This window comes from Patagioenas fasciata, chromosome 1 (assembly GCF_037038585.1).
Source record: "Patagioenas fasciata isolate bPatFas1 chromosome 1, bPatFas1.hap1, whole genome shotgun sequence".
Classification (NCBI taxonomy): Eukaryota; Metazoa; Chordata; class Aves; order Columbiformes; family Columbidae; genus Patagioenas; species Patagioenas fasciata.
In genome coordinates, this window is record NC_092520.1 from 85,477,605 (window position 1) to 85,497,328 (window position 19,724).

The window sequence follows — 19,724 nt, forward strand, 5'->3', positions numbered from 1 at the left end:
CCCACCATCCAGCCAAGCAAGAAAAGGTAGAGGAGATACTGACCGGTGGCTTGCACATTGACGATGGCGCCCTGGGAACGCTTGCGGGTCATGGCATACCAAGACTTGTCTGGGTCCTGGATCCACTCAGCCGCCTCACAATAAAACTCGCCCTGATCCGACGGGTGGAGGTTGTAGATGGTGAGCTTCGAGGTGGTCTCCCCGACTTTGTCCAAGCGAACGTCCCCCGTGGCTTGCCGCTGGGCGTAGGCGCTGCCGGCCCGCAGGACGAAGTCGCGGCTGAGGGAGATGATCTCCACGGGCGCCTCGCTGCCTCGCTGCCGGTACCAGGCGATGGAGACGTGGCTGTGCTGGGCCGTGCTCTTGGAGACCTCACATTTCAGCTCCAGGGAGTCGCGCTCCACTTTGTTCAATGTCTGGGGGACCGCCGTCACCCGCAGCGAGTCGGGGATCACTGCAGCAAAGGGGGTCGGGGAGACACAGCCCAAGAGTTAGCCCAGATATATTAAAGGAGAGATGGGGGAGAGATTTCTTTTTATGTTTGTATCAGAAAAGTGCTGTTAGCTCACGCCTGTCCCCCAAAAAGGGGAGAATTGCCCCCAAAGCCCTTGGCTGGGAATGACCGTAACCTGCAGCACACACTCCAGCGCTGTGCTAAAATTCCTGCTCAATGGCCCCAGTGACTGCACAGGGTTGTCCATGAAAAAGTCAGTAGATCCAATTCCCCTCTCCTTTGTTGATATCATATTTCATGTTTTAATGACTCCCTCAGGCCAAAGGAAGGGGTTTCTGCATTCAGAGGAAAGCGGTTCCTCTGAGGGCAGCAATGCAATTGCAGCCTGCCCAGCTCCCACTCCCAGGACACAGCCGTGTCAAGGCACTTGGTAATGAAACTGCTGGGTACTTTTCCAGTTGATTAACTAGAGGAAAGGATGTACAGCTGCTAAAATCGGAATGAAAAAGAACTGCAGTCTCAAGAAACATCATGTGGAAAGACGAATGCAAAGCTTCTTCCCAGCTCTGCAGACAAGGCAGCGTTAGTGAGCCTATTAATGCCCACGGTTTCACCATGTACTGGTGGAATATAATTAACATATCTCAGTTTGGTTTCACTGACAGCACTGGAAGGTTTGATGAAATTAGCTGAGCTGCCGAAAACTGCAGCTGTTCCGCTCAGGCATGGCTACGGAAAGCAATGAGATGCAGTGAAGACAACTACTGGGATTATTTATGGCAGAAAAGTCAGAAGAGAGGAAAGAAAAAAGCCATGAAATGGAGTAAACAAGAGGGAGATCTTCCCACATCCAGCCCAGATGGGAGCATTTGCCTTTACCACGTGCTCATTACCCAGGCAATGTGCTGCCCCTGACAGGGAACGTACCTGGTAAAGCCATTTACATCGCAGGCCATTGCCCCTGTCCCTGCAGCCGGGTCTCCTCTTCCCTCCCTTCCCCTCATCTTCCTCGCTGAGGCTCCTGTCCCAGTGATAGCCTCTGGCAGACCAAGGCCAGAAGCCCACCTCACTTCGCGTTTCCCCCTTCTCTCTGACTTCCAGACCTGCAGTGACAGCAGCAACTAACTTCACTGGTTCATACCGCCTGCACGATGAGATTTAAATTTCTCATTTCAAACCTTTCTGAATAATTTCCATAGCCGTGCAGCTCCTTTCTCTTTGCCCTCCAGCCACAGGCTCTTATAACTTCTCTTACGTTATTTGAATAAATTAAACCTGATCATCATCTTGTTGGGAGTTATTATACTTTTCTCCTGAGGTGCTTCAAAGGTAGAGGTTGCTACACCAGCCTCCGCACGACAGCGTACAGGGCGAAAGCGGGCAGCTGTGAAGAAAACCTGCATGCCCTCCTCCCCCCCCGATTTGAAAGCCCTGGGTACCTCACTGGGTGCATGTGTGCCCCCCAGCCCTGCTCAGCAGAACAGCTGCTTGCTGGCTACAGGCAAAGGGGTGCCCTACTTACCCAGCAAGCCTGCCTGGCTGTGCAGGCCGAGTACAGGCCAGGCACTTGGTTTGCCAGATATGGAGCTGCCCACTCCCCAGGAGTAATGCCAGGAAGCCTGTATAAAGGCTTGATCTCAAACAAGCTACGCTGTTCCCCAAGCAGGTTAGAGGCCAGTGCAGGCACCGCTTCACCCACTGGAACCATGGCTTTGTATTTCCAAGTCATAACCTGACATGCTGTGCTGCATTCCTCCTGCTCTTTTGGTTTAAAAAGCCAGCCAAGATCCTCCAGGATAGAGGAATCAGTAAGACCTTTTGGGCGGCATGCAGCCTTGAGGACACTGTCTACATCAGCTGGGTATGGACATACGTTCAGTCAGTGTCACCTTCCTAACCCAGGAGGATTAGAGACACGCTCACCAAATTAAAGCCCAGTTTCTGAAGGATGAGACGTCAAGAGGGACCGGCAAGAGCCCTGAGCTGGCTGGGGCAGCGGGAGGGCTCTGCGCTTCGCTCTCACGCTTGGCCAGTGATGCACGAAGAACTTTTTTAGCTACACTGCAAGATGCAACTGGGGTACCGTGTTTGGGGACGGGGGAGGCGGGTAGGAGAGAGGGGAAAACGCCGTTCTCAAGAGGCAGCTGAACACGGCAGCAGGTCACAGCTCATTTCAGAAGCCCGATGAGCATTTCATTCTGAGTGCTGCGGAGCACTGGGGAGTCCCGCAGGAGGGCTGCAGGTCCGCTGGGGCTCACACACCACTCCAAGGCACAAAGACTGCTGGCCTCTGCCAAGAAGAGGGCTACAGGCATGGCTCAGCCCATCAGGCTGGAGCAGATCAGGAATTCACGGACGGAAAAGCAAGCAAAGGTATGACAGCACACGAGGGGAGGTGTGTTATCAGAAGAGTTCCTCTCAAGCCAGTTATCCTGTTCAGGCTTCAAGGACATCAGTTTGTAGATCAGGACACAAGTAACTCTTTGCATGGTGTTCACGTGGAAGCCAGCCATCACACTGCCAAGCTGCACACACCCATCCCTCAGTCACCTACCATGGGAAGCACCAGGGTTTCTAGGGCACCCTGCAAGTTGGTGTCCACTTGAAAATAAGGTTAAGCTTAGATGAGAGTCATCGCTGTCTGAAGGGGAGCAGGGCCACACCTGAATCAGAGTCAAGATGGATGCTGCAGGACATATCCTCTTGCCTGCACATTCCCATCCAGCTCCAGCCTGTTTCTCCCCTCTTTTCAACATCCCATCCAGGCAGCCTGCCTTGCACTTCCCCCAGCACCCAGTCTTGACTCCTCCTTGTCCCCCAACACAAGTCTATCCCTGCAGCTGCCATGATGCCCTGGAGGTGCCAGAAGAGCTCCCCTCTCTTCAGCATCAAGGTTACATTTAGTAGTGAGCAGAGATGGGGAGATTAGCGGCTGAAAAGCGCTTGGTGGGAACAAACCTGTTGCACTACAGCGAATCCCAAAGCCAGTCTGCCCTAGCCACAGATGACAGCATTGAGCTTGTACTTACAGCACCGAAAAAAAGAGCAATAAATACAGAATTTCCTGTTAGTCCCCAAGCTGCAGATTACTGCATAGGGTATTGGAGTAGGTACTCAGCAGTGGGTGGGCTGCTAAGCAGAGGGTGCTCAAAAGCACCCCCAAGTTTTGAGAGCTCCTGAAATATTAAATGTAAATATTACCACTAGAGGGTGTCAGGGACCCGGCTAGGGAGAGTCCCAGAGCCCTGCTGTCAGGACAAAGAGGAGGAGGGTGGGGGGAGCCTGGAGATGCTCCCCTTTCCCATAGGGTGGTGCCCATGGGCATCCCTCCTCAGGAAGCCTGCACGCACAGCTCCAGTCAAGCCCACCTCAAATGTACACACCTCCATAGATGAGCATTCAGTGAGCTACATAAAGTATCTACAGATTGGGAATTAAGGCCATTCAGTTTAGGATAAGGAACTGGCTTATAGTCTCCCAGAAAACAAGCAGGCAGCAGAGACTGGAGTTCCCAGGTCTGGCCTCGGCACACACTTCAAATTCTCCAATATGTTCTTCTCTGAGCCCCAGGACCAGCTACATTTGCAGTAGCTCCTGGAGCCATGCTGAACTCTGCCTCAGGTGGACAAAGACCACCCAGGTGTCTCCCTTCTCCCCAGCCTAGCTCCGATTTCTTCTTGGGTATCCAAAACCCCAACCACCCCCAACGGGTAGGCTATCAAAGCTTTTATATGCCAGACACAAACCACAGAGATACCAACACTTCATCTGCTCCCAGGTAAGGCAGCAAACCTGCCTGAGATGCCAGTTCCTTGTCAGGTGATGCAGGAAGAGCATCAGCCTGGAAGCTGGTAAAACAACACTGTGAAAATCACTTAGCAACAGGGCAGCCTTACACTGTAGGCTCTTCAGGAATAAAATAATTTAGACAGGCTACTCAGCACAGTGGGACCACCTCAGAGCCACTGTAGGACAAGTAAAACCCACCAGCCTCTTCTTCCCTTGGACTTCCCTTGGGCCCCTCAGTTCAAGAAGGACAGGGAACTGCTGGAGAGGGTCCAGCGTAGGGCAACAAAGATGATTAAGGGAGTGGAGCATCTCCCTTATGAAGAAAGGCTGAGGGAGCTGGGGTTCTTTAGTTTGGAGAAGAGGAGACTGAGGGGTGACCTTATTAACGTTTATAAATATATAAAGGGTGAGTGCCACGAGGATGGAGTCAGGCTCTTCTCAGTGGCAAACAATGATAGGACAAGGGGCAATGGGATCAAGCTGGAACACAAGAGGTTCCACTTAAATTTGAGAAAGAACTTCTTCTCAGTGAGGGTAACAGAGCACTGGAACAGGCTGCCCAGGGGGGTTGTGGAGTCTCCTTCCCTGGAGACATTCAAAGCCCGCCTGGACACATTCCTGTGCGACCTCACCTAGGCGTTCCTGCTCCAGCAGGGGGATTGGACTAGATGATCTTTTGAGGTCCCTTCCAATCCCAAACATACTGTGATACTGTGATACTGTGTGACTTCACTATAGCTTTCACCCACTGATACACTTTAGAGGCACCCTGTGGTGATACCCTGTGTTTCCAACTGCCCAGTTCATACTACCCGGGCAGAGGTAAGCTTTGCCAAGTGTCAAGAGTGAACTATTTTAGGAAGAACAAACACATGTATTCTCTACTCCTAGGGAGCTGCTTCTGGCTGAGAAATACTGCTCTGGATTTTGCAGGGAATTAGTAGAAGAGTTATGTTTCCATCTGCCCTGTGACATCTTGTTGCCCTGCAGGGATCCCAGCTCAGTGCCATGAACCTCCTTCCCCAACCCCTGTGGTTGTGCATGTGAGACAGAAACAAGCTGCTCAAGAGGAACCACAATGCCAGTGCCACTGGTCCAGAGGTGAGTGCTGGCAGGCACCGAATGGCAGCGCAAATGGCACTGTGGCTTCGTGACATTTTATTATTCACCTCTGCAAGCTGCTAACCCTCCTGCAGCTAGCCTTGCCATCCCAGGGAGGGACAGTCTGCCAGCCTGATGCCACAGAAACAACTGGAAGGGACCTATCCTCTCCCAGCCACTGCAAGCTCTCAGGGAGCCACTCTCCTTATATCCCTGCCCCCATCACTATTTGGATCCTTACAGGATCCAAATACGGGTGCATGTGTGTGGCAGGAGGAAGGGGGTGGTGATGAGGCAGGGAAGATATTTACATTAGCAATGTAATCCTCTCAAGCCTTGCAATTAGCTGTATGTGCCGATCCATATCTGCTACAGTACACTAGACACTGCTCTTCGTCATCAATCATAGAATCATAGAAGAGTTTGGTTTGGAACAGACCCTCAAAGGTCATCTAGTCCAACCCCCCTGCAATGAGCAGGGACATCTTCAACTAGATCAGGTTGCTCAGAGCCTTGTCCAGCCTGGCCTTGGATGTTTCCAGGGATGGGGCATCTACCACCTCCAGGGATGGGGCATCTACCATCTACCACATCTAACATCTGGGCCAGTGTTTCATCACCCTCATTTCAAAAAATTTCTTCCTCACAATTGAGCCTGAATCTCCTTTCCTTTACTTTAAAACCATTACCCCTTGTCCTGTCATAACAGACCTTTCTAAAAAGTCTGTCCCAACCTTTCTTGTAGGCCCCTGTTAAAAACTGAAAGGCTGCAATAAGGTCTCCAATCAAAAGCTTATGTAATGCCTTAATCACAGAGGAAAACACATGCTCTGTTATACTGCAAAACCAATGAAGACCCTCAAATGTCACCTTTGGAAGTGGACAAAACTAAGCAGATCATGCTGCTAGCAGAGTCCTCTGCTTGCCTTCTTTTTAAGTCCCACCTAAAAACTCATAGGTGGCCTGGGGCAGGCAAAGCTGCTTTCCTGTTGCTGCTGCTTGTACATTGCTCCCACTGCCCAAGGTCCTACCACAATCTGAGGAGACAAACCAACCACCCTGGGATGTACTTTTTCTGTGACTAAGTGTGTGGGGTCTCTATGCAAAACTTTCCCTCCACTCTTCCTCACCCACCAACATAGAGCTACAGGCTCCTGACACCACAGGGAAAACATAAATCATAGAATACTAGAATAGTTTGGGTTGAAAGGGATCTTAAAAGGTCATATAGTCCAGCCCCTCAACTGTTAATAATCTGGTTGGTTTGGGGATTACATGCCTTTACTAAAGCCCCACCTGCACTGAGAAATAAGGATGGCTAAAGACAGGTCTAAATGAAAGGCAGCTAAAAGACTAATTGTTTAAATAAATTAAAAAAGAAACCCTACACTTTTCGGAATTAGTTAGTGAATTCACTCCAAGCTCCTGAAGGGGTGAGCAGAACTTGTCCTGTGGTCTCTAGAAAAGCAGTCAGAATATACTTTCAATCCTCACGTAAATATTTAAGCCTTATTTCAAATGAAAAGTTGAACTATGAAGTTACTTTTTGTTGCTGCACAATCAAGAAGTACAGTGTGAAACACTACAATGACCTGAAGTTAATTATAACACCACAACGTTCTGCAGTAAGAGCAATAAAATAAAATAACACATCCCCAGTTTGCATGCTTGCAGCTTTTTAAAAGGGCAGTTTGTCACTGATTCTGCTGCTGGCAGAAAGCAAGAGTGGAGCTGAAGAGTTAAGTAAGATGGCATGGCAGTTCTTTCGCAGCAGTAGTAATAAATCCTTCAACTACAATAGTATCCTTGTTTGTAAATTAACGACTGGCTGGAATGATTATGCCTATAGAAACTCATCTCCCAAAGAAACTGGGTGAGTTCAAACAACCAGTGGGAAAGGATGCAGGAAAAAGAAGTAAATAATGTAGAAGACAGGGAAAAAACGGAATCTGAGAGAGGACGTGAAAATTGGAAATTAGGTCAGCTTTCCGACTCAGGGCCTGAACTCCCGCTTGCTTGCTGCAGGCTCCATCAGTCACACGCCCAGCCTGCCCCGTTTGGGGCTGTCACTGTGCTTCCCCGCCAGCCATCGCACAACCTGCTCCCGCTCCATGATGTGCCTCATGAGAGGAGCTTCCCGGCCAAATCCCTGCACGGGACCCCCACCTGCAGCTTCCCAAGCCCCACACAGACCAGGAGGGGTTGGCAGTGGGTGCTCCGTGGCCCCACCAGCAACCCCTTCCCCATACGCCCAGGGTGGGTGTGCAAGGGGAATAGATACGCACAGCCCCAGCTCTGGCTTGTCCTTCATGGACCCCAGGGAGCTACAGCTTTCCCAGCTGCTCGTGAGTGCTTTGGCTCCAGGAGAAAACACCCACCTTTCCCCTTTCCACCAGGTTTTACCCTGGGGCTCCAGCCCTGCCAGCACAGTGCTGTTCAGAGCAGTTCTCTTAGCCTCTTCTGGCCACAAGCAGTGGATGCTCTTCCAAAATTGATAGCCCTTTTCCATCAACTGCCCCTGGCACAGCATGGTGGGTGCCAGGGGCACATTCATACCCCATGCCCCTGTTTTGCTGTCTCCCATCACCTCTCTGCCTGGAGCTGAAGCTGCTCCAAGGAGCAGGGGAAGGCAGGCTCCTACTAACAAGCTCCTTCCTTCTCTCCCCACCCACTCTGCCCAAAAACACCCCAAGGAACATGTGGTTATTAGGACAGCTAATTTAGGTGGGAAGTTCAAGTGACCTAATTAAAAAAAAAAAAAAAAGAGAGGGAGAGAGAAACCAGAAAGGGGTGGTAAAAGCACAAGGAGGCACCCAGCAGAGAGAGTCATCATTTGTTCATTAAGCAAAAATTAGCCAGAGCATCAGTGGAGCAAACCCAGATCACAGGTGGCCCGAGGGCCAGACACTGGGGACACAGAGGCAGCCAAAAAGCATGGTGAGCTGGGAGTGTGGTGGGGCAGAGAGCACAGGCCTCACATCTGTCTCCATCTCCCAGACAGGAGAAGGAAAATCCTTCCTCTCTCGCACACACAGGTTTTTTTTTTTATCCTGGTCTCAGTTTGAAAGAGCGTGCAAACCAGCCTGCAAGGAAAAAAAGGCTCAAGGTGGTAGCAGAGATGGCATCCAAAGGGACAGGGGATTTTTGTTCCCTGCAATGGGGGAACTCCGCTTTGTGACAGCCTGGATGCCTGTGCTCTGCTGCCCAACACCTGACAAGACAGTTGCCCAGTGGGCTCTGTGCCTGGGCTCTGTGGTCGCAGTGCACCCCTGTGCTGGTCTGACTGAAAGTGAGTTAACTTCTTCTCATGCAGTCAGAAACCTTTCTTTTTTGTAGCTAGCATGGTCGCTGTTTGGATTTAGTTTGAGAGCAGGAAGATTACACTTTGGGACAGTGTTAATGTTTTTAATTGCTGTTGTCTGAGAGCCAAGGACACTCTGAGTGCTCTGCCTACAGGTATGAGGCATTGAGGAAGGGGGGCGTGGATGAGGCAGAGCTTGACTGACATCCAGACTGACCAATAAGAGTATTCCATCCCATTAACATCATGCTTCATATTTACAGAGAGTTGGGATCTTCTGGCAAGGAGCTCCATTTTGGTTTCTGCTCTGTTTTGGGGGAGTTGTGTTCAGGAGTTTCTTTAGCTCGGACTTTTTGCCATCCTGCTGTTTGCAGAGGCCTCTGGGCCTTTCTGCTTTCTTTCTCTCTTCAGGATCAACCGTTTGGGACCAGGTGCTGCTGCTTGGGACTGGCTGGTTGGTGTGGATGGAGTTTGTGAGGAATTGCACTGAGTATCTTTCATTTTATATTCTATCTTCATTGTATATATATATTAGTAGTAGTATATTAGTGTTATTTTATTAAACTGTGTTTATCTCAGTCCACAAGTTTCTCCCTTCCCTTTTGATTCTTGCCCCTATTTGGGGGTGGGAGGGGAGAAGTGAGCGAGCAGCTACCGTGGGTTTGAATTGCTGGCTGGGGTTAAACCACAACCACCCCATTGAGCAGGCCAGCACCCCAGGCAGACCCAGAGGAGATCCAGGCACGCTGCAATGCCTGGCGTGTCCCTGGCTGTGGGACCTTCCCATGTCCATTGCTCAGTGACACCTGGCTGGGCTGCCAGTCCAGCACAGCACCGCCAAGCACCCCACTCAACCCCCTCCAAAACAGGGGAGGGCAGCAGTGGCCTGCAAACCACCAGGCACCACACTGACCACTCACCTGCAGAGGTAATAATCTCCAGCAGCAAGCCAAGGTGAGTCAGCTCGTAAATCCCTCTTTCTCTGTCTCCCTCCCTCTTGGACAATCTCACCTTCGTGAGGGTTTAGCTCTCTCACTGATCTCAAGCACCACCAGCAAGCTACCGCAGCTTAGCACAAGCCTAAGCCACTGCAAACAGCAGGGCAGAGCCACACCAGCACGCACCTCTTCCACCGGGGGTTAAGCTGATGCCTTTTACTTAACAGTACTTTTGAGCTAAGAGCAGAGACAGGGGAATTTGCTGTGGCTTAAGCTGGTACAGGGCAACCTGCTAAGCCACAGCCTCCCAGAGCCCTCAGGACAGCCACGAAAAGCAAAAATCCCCCCAAAACCAGAAAACACGGAGCTGAGGAGCAACACAGACTGGGCTCCTCCGAAGCCATGCATGCAATGCTGTCTTGATGTTTTATACCTCTGAAGCTGAAGTTAAGGAATTATAGAAGTAGGAAGCTTAGAAAATCCTCTTTTCGGGAATTTTTTAAAAACCTCATTTTGCTCAACCTAGCGCGCTTAGGCAGGCAGGCAATACAAACAGCTGAACAGGGAGAGAGTCGTGTAGTATCACTTCAAAACAATCAAAACACATCTCAGGCCATATTCCCCCTGGACTATAATAATGTTTGTGGTGTGCTTTATAGTCAGGTGAGTCACCCATCTCAAAAATCAATTTTCAAGGAGGATTCTCCTCTACTTTAATTACACAAGCAAGAGCGGGAGCAACACTGGAGATAAGAATGCAGAGCTGCTTTCAGAGATTAGTGCCCCTGCTTCAAGGGCTCGGCAGAGATCACACAGGAGGTCAAGGCGTGCACGCGAGAGCTGTTTTTCCTTCATTTGCGCAATAATGAAGGTTTTGAGACCTTGCAAACGCCTTTCTCTCATCTGCCTCTGGGACCTGACCTTTCTCAAGCTGCAAAGCACCCAGACCAGAGTTTCCAACCACCCCTTCTGGCCAGTCAATCCTTAAGGTCAGCAGTGGGGATTTATTTATGCCTCTGAGGCAAGATGGCACAAACCAAGACATACCTGAGAGAAAATTTTTGCGAGCAGCATTTTTTGAACTAAAAACTCTAGAGAATCCCAAATGGAGAACCTGTGCCCATCCACTCTTAACTACACCCTCCTGTCGAGCACACAAGAACGGAGCTTTTCATAGAATCACAGAATGGTTTGGGTTGGAAGGAACCTTAAAGACCACCTAGTTCCAACGCCCCTGCCATGGGCAGGGACACCTTCCACTAGACCAGGTTGCTCAAAGCGCCATCCAACCAGTACTCGAACACTTCCAGGGATGGGGCATCTACAACTTCTCTGGGCAAGCCTTCAGAAGCAAAGCACCAAAGGAAGGACAAAATGAGGCTTTATTGTCTATTACAGCCCAAATTTCTTTCTGGTCAGCTCAGGTCTGGGTCTTAGGTTCTCATGGAAGAACAAAGCGAAAATAGCATACTGATGAACAGACAGAGAAGGAGAGATCAGAATCGTATCTTCTTCACATGGAGATTACTAAGGACATCGGGGACTAATAAGTAGGTGAGAAAAGGTTTTGAAATCCAAGCACAACAAGATCCCCCATACAAAGACAGTGGAGATCTTTTCTTTCTCTAACAGTCCCACTTAGAGCATGGAAGTTGTTCATAACACATTCAAACACACATCTCTACCAGACAAAAACCATCTACAAAGCCATGAAGTCACTGTGAGCTGGAGAGCTTTCTGGGGTCTGGAATGAAGGAGGTTTGTTCTTTTGGGTATTTCCAAGCTACCTTCTTCCAACAAGGTTTTGGCAGCTCAGAACCATTATCCTAAAGCTGGCACTCCTGTGATGAATGAAAGGCACAGTCTGGCTCTTGTAGGATGGTGTCCAAGTTCTCCAACCACGAGGACCACCTGCTCTCCTCCTGCACTAGAGACTGTGGAAAACAGAATTAAGACAAGTAATGGAAATTTAGCTAAACAGTCGACAGACTTCTGCCATCTGATCAAGGTTATCATAGATAAAATGAGCCAACATCCACTTCTGCAAATCTGTTTTCCCAGTGAGGTTTCTTTTTCTACTGTACTTCTGCAATCTTGCCTCTTATGCGCATGGCTATGGTCATCTCTCCTCTTAAAGGTCTTCATGCTCCAAGCTTCTTCTAGTTCAGGTGGTGGGGATCTAGGGGGCAGAGGATAAGAGGAGAGGAGATGAAATTCTGTGCTTGGAAGCGCTTCTGAGACTGTGCAAAAAGGTGTTCTCTTGTCCCAGTGCAGCAGTCACCTAGTCTGGAAAAGCTAGTCTGGCACACACAACCAGTTGACTTTCTGCATGAGAGTGCTTGGCATCTTTATACTGAAATCTTTTAATAAATGTATTTATTTTTATAGTCATCGATCTGGGCATTTCAAAATACACAGTGCCCTTTCTTTCTTTCTTCCCCTTCTCCTGTTCCACTTTCTCTCAGATTTCTGTGAACTTCTCTGGTTATCACACCAGTGAGAGATGGCCAACATTGAGTTGCTCTCCTTGCAAAAGGGCATTGTCTGCAATGCTTCAGCAGCATCCTTACACGCAGCTCCAGAAGAGGACATCATTGTTCCTTACAAACTGTGCTATATTTAAAAGAGATGAGGAAGACGACAGGGCATCTCAAGGCAATGGGAAGAGCTGCGAACAAGGATCAGTTGATGGAAATAATGACAGCTCTCCATCATGAAGATATGCACTGCTTTGGCAAGGTGCATGAAGAAACCCTTGTGTTCACCAACTCTAAGGCAGCAGCTCTTAAACCAGACACACAAGTGGAAAGGATTCACTCAATAGTTAGTTCTTGCCATATAAATTGTACTCCAAACATTTCTGGAATGGCCCTCAGACCCTTCTGATGTAGAGAGGGTGTGATGACTATCCATAGGAAGCTTTGCTCATCCCCAGCAGTGAGTGCTCCACACAAGCACACTGAAGTGACAGCAGGAAGACACAGGCAAAACACCAGCTGGTCTTCCACGACACAGAAAGAGATGGATACTTCCTCCAGTTTCACAGCCACTGGTTGCTTGTCCTGCCCAGCAAGTAACACCCACCAGGCGAGCAGCCCCATAGGAAGATGGCTCGCTCAGAGCCAGCAGCACAGATGCACACCACCAACGGTTACAGGCAGAAGGGAAAGGTCTGAGTCTTGCAAAATACAGATAGGTCTTCTAGGGCATAGTGCTCTGAGGTTTCCAGGATACGCCAAATTCTTTGCTGGAGCCAGTGGGCATTTAAAAATGAGTGTTCAGGAAATAAACCTCACATTAAAATAAGGAGAAGATGCTTTCGGTGCAGCCATCATTAACCCAAAGGCACACACTGTATCAAAGAAGCGCATTAAAAAACCCACTCAAAACAGTGAAAAAATAAGTCACAAAATAAACTAGTAAATAGGAAGTTTCCACAATGTCTCCAGTGCAGGATCAATATCACTGACTCCAGCAGAATCCAGGACTTTATTTATAGCACTTCCAGCCTTCTATTGGTGAAGCCTCTGTGTGAAACCCAAGCACAGATGACACACTGCTGTCCGCAGGTCTCCAGACAGTTCCAGTTTTCCCAGTGCTTGTTCCATCATTGCAGCCAAGCGCAAAGGCTTTGCAAGCTTCCAGCTTCCCAGCTGCTATTTGCTATCCTGTAGGTAAACAGCAAAATGACTAGCGTGAAGCATTTCACTTGTGCTGCTGCTTCTCGGGAATGCCCTGGGCAGAGGTAGGCTCTGGAGTTTAACCGGCTGCGACACCACGAGAGGCATGCCCAGGAACAGCAGCAGACACACTGCTGGTCGCTGCCTGCTCAGCAGATTGAGGAGAGCACAGCACAATGGAAGTATCGCCTGCTCGCATCAGCCTGAAGGGACTCTTGAGCAGGAGGAGGGAGAGGGAAGTTCTCCTCAGCAGTTAACAAGAACGGGGGATCTCTAAATGTCCTGGACTCCTATGAAAGAAATATAAGGGAGCAAGACCCAAAGATAATACTTTTAGGCTGCTGAAAGACAGGAGTCTTCATTATGGGCTTGTCATCACAGTAGTATCTTTGGACAGTATCTTCTTGCATGTCCACCCTTTGTATCAGTCTCTGGCTGGCAGGCATCATCAGGTTAACCTCTTTCTACAGATATTTAGGCTTTCAGGGGAGACAACAACAGGAAAGGCTTTCCTGTAGTATTTCAGCCACCTGTGTTTCACATCCAGAAGCGCCACCATCTCTGCCTGATCTTCGCCTCAGGCTGAATCTGCTCAGGGCTTGTTTCACCTTCTGCTGCACAAAGATAACAGCTTGTCTTGCAAGTACCTCTAAAGTCTGAAAGCCCAAGATCTCTCATGCAGATGAGTTATGGTATGCAAATAAAGAACACAATGTGATCCTGATAAGGTATTTATTCTTACATCACCCTTGCCCTGCACTGTCTGTGGGGGGAATAAACTTCTCACACCGATCAGATACAAGTTGCTTTTTTACAAGCAAGTAGTATAATCAAGACTGGTCGATCTGCTGAACTATGTCCAATTAGTCGATGCGAGTGATCACTGCATTACCAAAAGCAGAGCACAGCAATGGGAAACGGTCAGGGCAGATTAATTATTTAACTCATGGGCAGGTGCACAGACCCACAACCCGTTTAATCGCTTTTCTCCTGCCACAGGGAAGGAGGCTGATCCCCTCTTGGCACCACTGTGAGGATGGGGAGCTAGCTGTCCCCATGCACAGCTGAGCACCCAGGCGCTGAGGCTCTGCAGAGCATCACCCTTCTGCGTCAGCTGAACGAAGCGCAGGATACGGTGCGTGTCCCCACCTATGAAATTAAGACTATGCAACTACAATGCACGTGTGTGCATCCATCTCCCACCAAACTTTAGCAAGTGGCTAAATATTGAGAGATAGATAGTCTCAGGGTAAGTTTCGCAGGTTTCATGAAACAGCTGGAGAAGCAGAGGAGATATGCACCACATATTAATACTTCTCTGTGGGGATCAATGCAACGTTTGGTCAACCCTTAGAAACCCAAGTCATCACCTGGAAGACAACCACGGGGACACCTCAATCAAGGAAGAGCAATGATTGCACCTTATTAGATACCTAGGAATTCAACCATGAAACAAAACCCACAGGAGGCCAAGTTTCACTAGTTCCTCTGCTCACATGTATTCTTTTTCCTTTTATAAAATAAATCTTCCCCAAACTCAGCACTGATATCAGCATGCTATCCTGGTCTAAAACAGGGGACCCACCCAAACAAAAAAATCCACCAAAAGGAGACTCAGGAGACTTGTTTTGTGACGTCCTCCCTCCTTGACTATCAGTGTTTTGTTCCCTAGACATAAAAAGCGGGACAGTTTTAAAGGCTATCGTATTTCAGATCACAGCCAAATTCCTGTAAACACAACCTTCAAAAAAGGAAGAATAAAAGAACTTTAGCCTGCTTCTTTTTCTGTCACATTAAAATGGCAAGAAAGAAATTTTTTTCCCTTAATTATTCTGCTTTTTTTTTCCAATTTTGAATTGCTTGAGCACATTAGGTATTCAGCCCTGGTAGACTCAAGGGTGACTGAAGAACTAGTGGAATCACAACAGCACAGAAGGGAGAGTGGGGAAATCAATAAGAGAAGAGAGCTTCTGTGGATTCTTACAGCTCCCAAGTCCCAGCTTGTTTCTATAATATTAACGAGCACACTTGGGAATAAACTTCCTGGGGAAAGACTCGCTACCTGCAGCCCCTTGGCAGAGACAGGAGAAGACTTCCAGCTCATCCCTGAGGCTCCAAACAGCCCTTCCAGGCACATTCTTCCAAATGCCACCACTCTATAGCAAAATGAATTATACAGCAACACTACACACTACTCCCCCAAAACAAACAAGCAGGGAAGTGATTTTAAAAAAGAAAACAAACAAAGAAACACTTTTGTTTAAGGAAAATGTTAATCCTTTTAGCCACAACTGGAAAAAAACAAACAAACATAAAACAGACAGAAAGCTATTTCCCCTTCAAATTCATTGCAAGTTTATTTGAGTACTCAGTCATGCTCAGACATTCTGGATCTATTAAGGACTGGTTTATGCCAGAAAAATCCATGCAAAGTGATTTCAGTTAAACTAATGCAGCCTGTTATACTTGTCTGTTAAAACAGTCTTGCAGCAGACTTTAATCCATGCAGTTTACTTTGATAATTTAAGGAATTTAAGGATGTCCACCTAGCCAAGAGGTAATAAGGTTGTGGAAAAGACACACAGGCCAAATGCAAAACTCAATACCTCACATGTTGCAAGTGAAAATCCAATTCCTTTCATGCTACCAGTGTAAACTGAACCCCCAAGAGTGCCCAAGAACAACATGAGAAAAATGTGATAATTAAATTATTAGGAGGCTGACAAATGCTCCTTCTTTACCCATAGAGCTGCTGAGGTGCACACCACCATATTGAGAACATCGAGAGCACAGCCTTCCATCAGGTTCAGTTAAGTCTGATGGAGGAACCCCTTCCTATGGCCCCCAAGATGTTTGTACCCTGGAAACACAGGCTGAGAGCAGGGAAGAGGTGGCCATGTCCCCTACCAATAGCTCAGAATCACAGAATAGTTGGGGTTGGAAGTGACCTCTGGAGATCATCTAGTCCAACCCACATGCTAAAGCAGGTTCATCCAGAGCAGATCGCACAGGAATGTGTCCAGGTGGGTCCTGAATGTCTCCACAGCCTCTCTGGGCAGCCTGTTCCAGTGCTCTGGCACATCAAAGTAAAGAAGTTTCTCCTCATATTCTGATGGAACCTCCTGTGCTTCAGTCTGTGCCCATTGCCCCTCATCCTGTCACTGGGCACCACTGAAAGGAGTCTGGTCCCATCCTCTTGACACTCACCCTTGAGATATTTACAAACATTGATAAGATCCCCTCTCAGCCTTCTCTTTTCCAGGCTGAAAAGACCCAGCTCTCTCAGTCTCTCTTCATATGAAAGGTGCTCTAGGTCCCTACTATGTTCACCCTGAGCACAGCAGTGGAGCTGGGGGCACGGGATGTGCAGCCTAACAGGGGCTAACAGAGATGACTGGCTTGCTAAGTTTCACCTCACCAGACTCCTACTTCCTTTATTTTTTTTTTTTATTTATTTTAAGCTATAGTCAATTATATCCGTGTGACTCAACCTTTTTCCTTTAAGGAAAAGAGTCATACCTCTGCTTTCCACCTCTAGAATTCATGGTGACTGCTGTGGACTTACCCTGGGTGTTGACTAATACACTGTTCAGATAGTCTTTGAGACTTTTCCAGTAAACTCTGCTGCACTGGCTCCCTCATAAAAATGTTCTTTGTGGAAGGACTGACACACGCAGCCTCATGCACAGCATGGATGGCAGCAAGACTGTCCATGGTGGGAGTCAGGTACACCATAAAGAAACACGTCCTTAGGGAGAGGAGGAAAGCCAAGATCAGGGAGCTCAGTTGTGCTGGTTTGACTGAAAATGGGTTAATTTTCTCCATGCAGTTAGAAACCTTTCTTTTTCATAGCTACTACACTCATTATTTGGACTTAGTTTGAGAACAAGAGATAACACCCCAGCACAGAGTTAATGTTTTTAATTGCTCTGGTCTGAGAGCCAAGGACACTCTGAGCTCTCTCCACAGGTGTGAGGCATCAAGGAAGGGTGGCAGAGATGGGGCAGAGCTTGACTGACATCCAGACTGATCAATAAGAGTATTACATCCCATTAGTGTCATGCTCCAGATTTAAGGAGAGTCAGGACCTTCTGGGTTGTTCTTCTGCTTGCTCTCTTGCTTTGGGACACTCTCTCTCGAGCCAGGGGAGTTTCAGTTGGGACATTTAGTTCATCCTTTGCCATTTTGCAGAGGACCCTGGACTGTTCCTGCCTTTTTCCTCTCTTTTCTCTCTTTCAGATCGGCTGTTTGGGACCAGGTGCAGCTTCCTGGGACTGGCTGCTTAGTGTGGACAGAGTTCATGGGGAATCGCCTTAAGTATATTTTATTTATATCTTATATATATATATATTTATTAGTAGTGTATTAGTATTTTGTTATTTTATTAGCCTGTGTTTATCTCAACCCAAATTTCTCCCTTCCCTTTTGATTCTCTCCCCTGTTGGGGGGGGTGGAGGTGAGTGAGCCGCTATCGTGGTTGTACTGCTAGCTCAGGTTAAAGCACGACACCAACCTTTCCCCATTTTGCTGTGCACAGCCACCCATGGAGTCGGTCAGCACTGAAGATGCCAGGCAGGCTTGGAGCAACCACATTCTTCTACTTGCCTGTCTGTGGGTTAGAACTGGCCACCCACAAGCGCAAGCAGTATCACACCTCCCCAGAACAGTCTGACATCTTCATCTGTCAGAGCCACGTCCTACCAAGCCAAGAAACTCCCCACAGTGCCAAGGACCTAAACAGGGACAGAAGAGGTGACCATCTTAAAAATCCTCCCAGTAGCCCAATGGGAGGTTGACTCCTTCTTAGCAAGCAGGGCACCACATCCCCTCTCTCCCAAAATCCCCAACCACCTCCATCAGGACACAGAAGAACAGACCAAACCATTACAAACAGCCCCCCGCAGCCCAACACTTTTGGGTGGAGAACGGTGGCATTTTCCCAAGGTACGATCTAAGTTCCTTTCTTTCGCTGCCTGGCAGGGACCTTGCTGGACGTGCAAACCCACACAAGTGCTGAGCCTCTGCCTCTCTGATCTCCCTGCATCTGGAGTGAAAGCCGGCAATGTCCCAGGAGAACCTGCGCTTATTGGCAGTAGCAGCTCTTGGCATACAGTCCCCCAGGAAGGAAAGGCTGGATCATAACCCACAGTTGGGGAGACATGCAAAAGGAGGATACCATCAGCTTTACACACTCAGGAAACTTCGCCTCACTGCAAAAATAATTGCAAGGTTTGGGCTTTGTTTGTTTTTACAAAGCCCCCAGCATCTGTCACATTATTAGAGGAGATTATGGAGCATCTCTGCTGACATCCTCAACAGCATACACCTGTGAAAACTTCTCATTTTCCTTTTAATATTTCCCTCCTCCTTGTCTTCCATGATTTTTCTTTATTATTATTTTCATTGTTTTATTGCAGGCTCCTCATTTATCTTCAGACTCAGCCATTTAAATTTTAATAAGAGGCTTCACTGTCTATCCCCTATTTCTTCAAAGGCCTTGCTTTATTTTTCTGCATCTTCTTGGTCTCCAAGCCTAATTGTTATTATTTTTAACCTTCAGTAGTTTCTTTCGCTTTCTTCTCTGGTCTAATCTCTCCCTGCTCCCATTTTCCTCCTCCGTACTAAGTCCCTTTCATCCCTCACCTCCCTCCCGCCTCTGGCCAAGCATCCAAATACACGTGGAGCAAGCGTAACCAAGCATAAATATGAAAGGGATCATCCAATTTCAGCAAAACGCTTGCCCCTACCTATTCAATATTTGACTTGTAATGATTAAGTCCAAGAGGATTTTTTTTTTTTTTTTTTTACAGAGCTCTTCAGGTCTTTAATAAACCTCAGCTTCCACCTCGATGGCAGCCAGGACTGCAGTTGCTGAGCTGTTTCCTATGCATTACAGCAGATTTGCTCCAAGGTAAGCGAGAGGGATGCCTGAGCTGGTGGGAGCTTGAATTATAAGCGAGGAGATTTGATTCCCCAGTTGCTGGTTTATTGAAATTCAATGCCTCCCTCTCACCTGCCACTTTGTTTTGCTAACCTCTTCTAGCTGGCCTAAAATTTCCAGTCTGTGGCACAGGCAAGCAGGCACGCTCCTCTCAAACCCAGGGTGCTGTGCCCTGCAGCAAGACCTGTCGGAGAAGGCATCGGCAGAGCCTTTTGCAGGGCACACCTCTGTCCCATTGCCTAACAGAGGGACACGTTCCTCCTCAATGGGGGTAGATATGGAGGTGTCACTAAAGTCTGGCCTCAGTGCCAGGGATGGTTACATCGCACATCAGTTGATAAGAAGGGCTGTGGGGGGCTCCTCTTGCCTCAGAGGGGGACACACAGGGTTCTGCGTTCCTTGCACAGAGCACTCACCAGGGTATTGCACTTTTACTGCATGCAACCTTGCTATAGCTCCAGACAATATGAACAACCACTTCAGCCCTGAGTGCAGGGAGGAGGAGAGGAAGCTGTCTCCT

The 19,724-nt window shown here is 48.3% G+C and overlaps 1 protein-coding gene across 2 annotated transcripts in view; it reads right to left on the bottom strand.

Annotated features, from left to right (window-relative positions):
• Window positions 1-19,724, bottom strand: part of IGSF3 (immunoglobulin superfamily member 3) — a 104,835-nt gene that overhangs the window by 36,608 nt on the left and 48,503 nt on the right. For both annotated transcript variants that reach the window (XM_065862702.2, XM_065862701.2), the window contains exon 3: window positions 44-454. In XM_065862702.2, coding sequence (XP_065718774.1) covers window positions 44-454 — 411 coding nt within the window. The remainder of the gene's footprint in view (window positions 1-43; window positions 455-19,724) is intronic.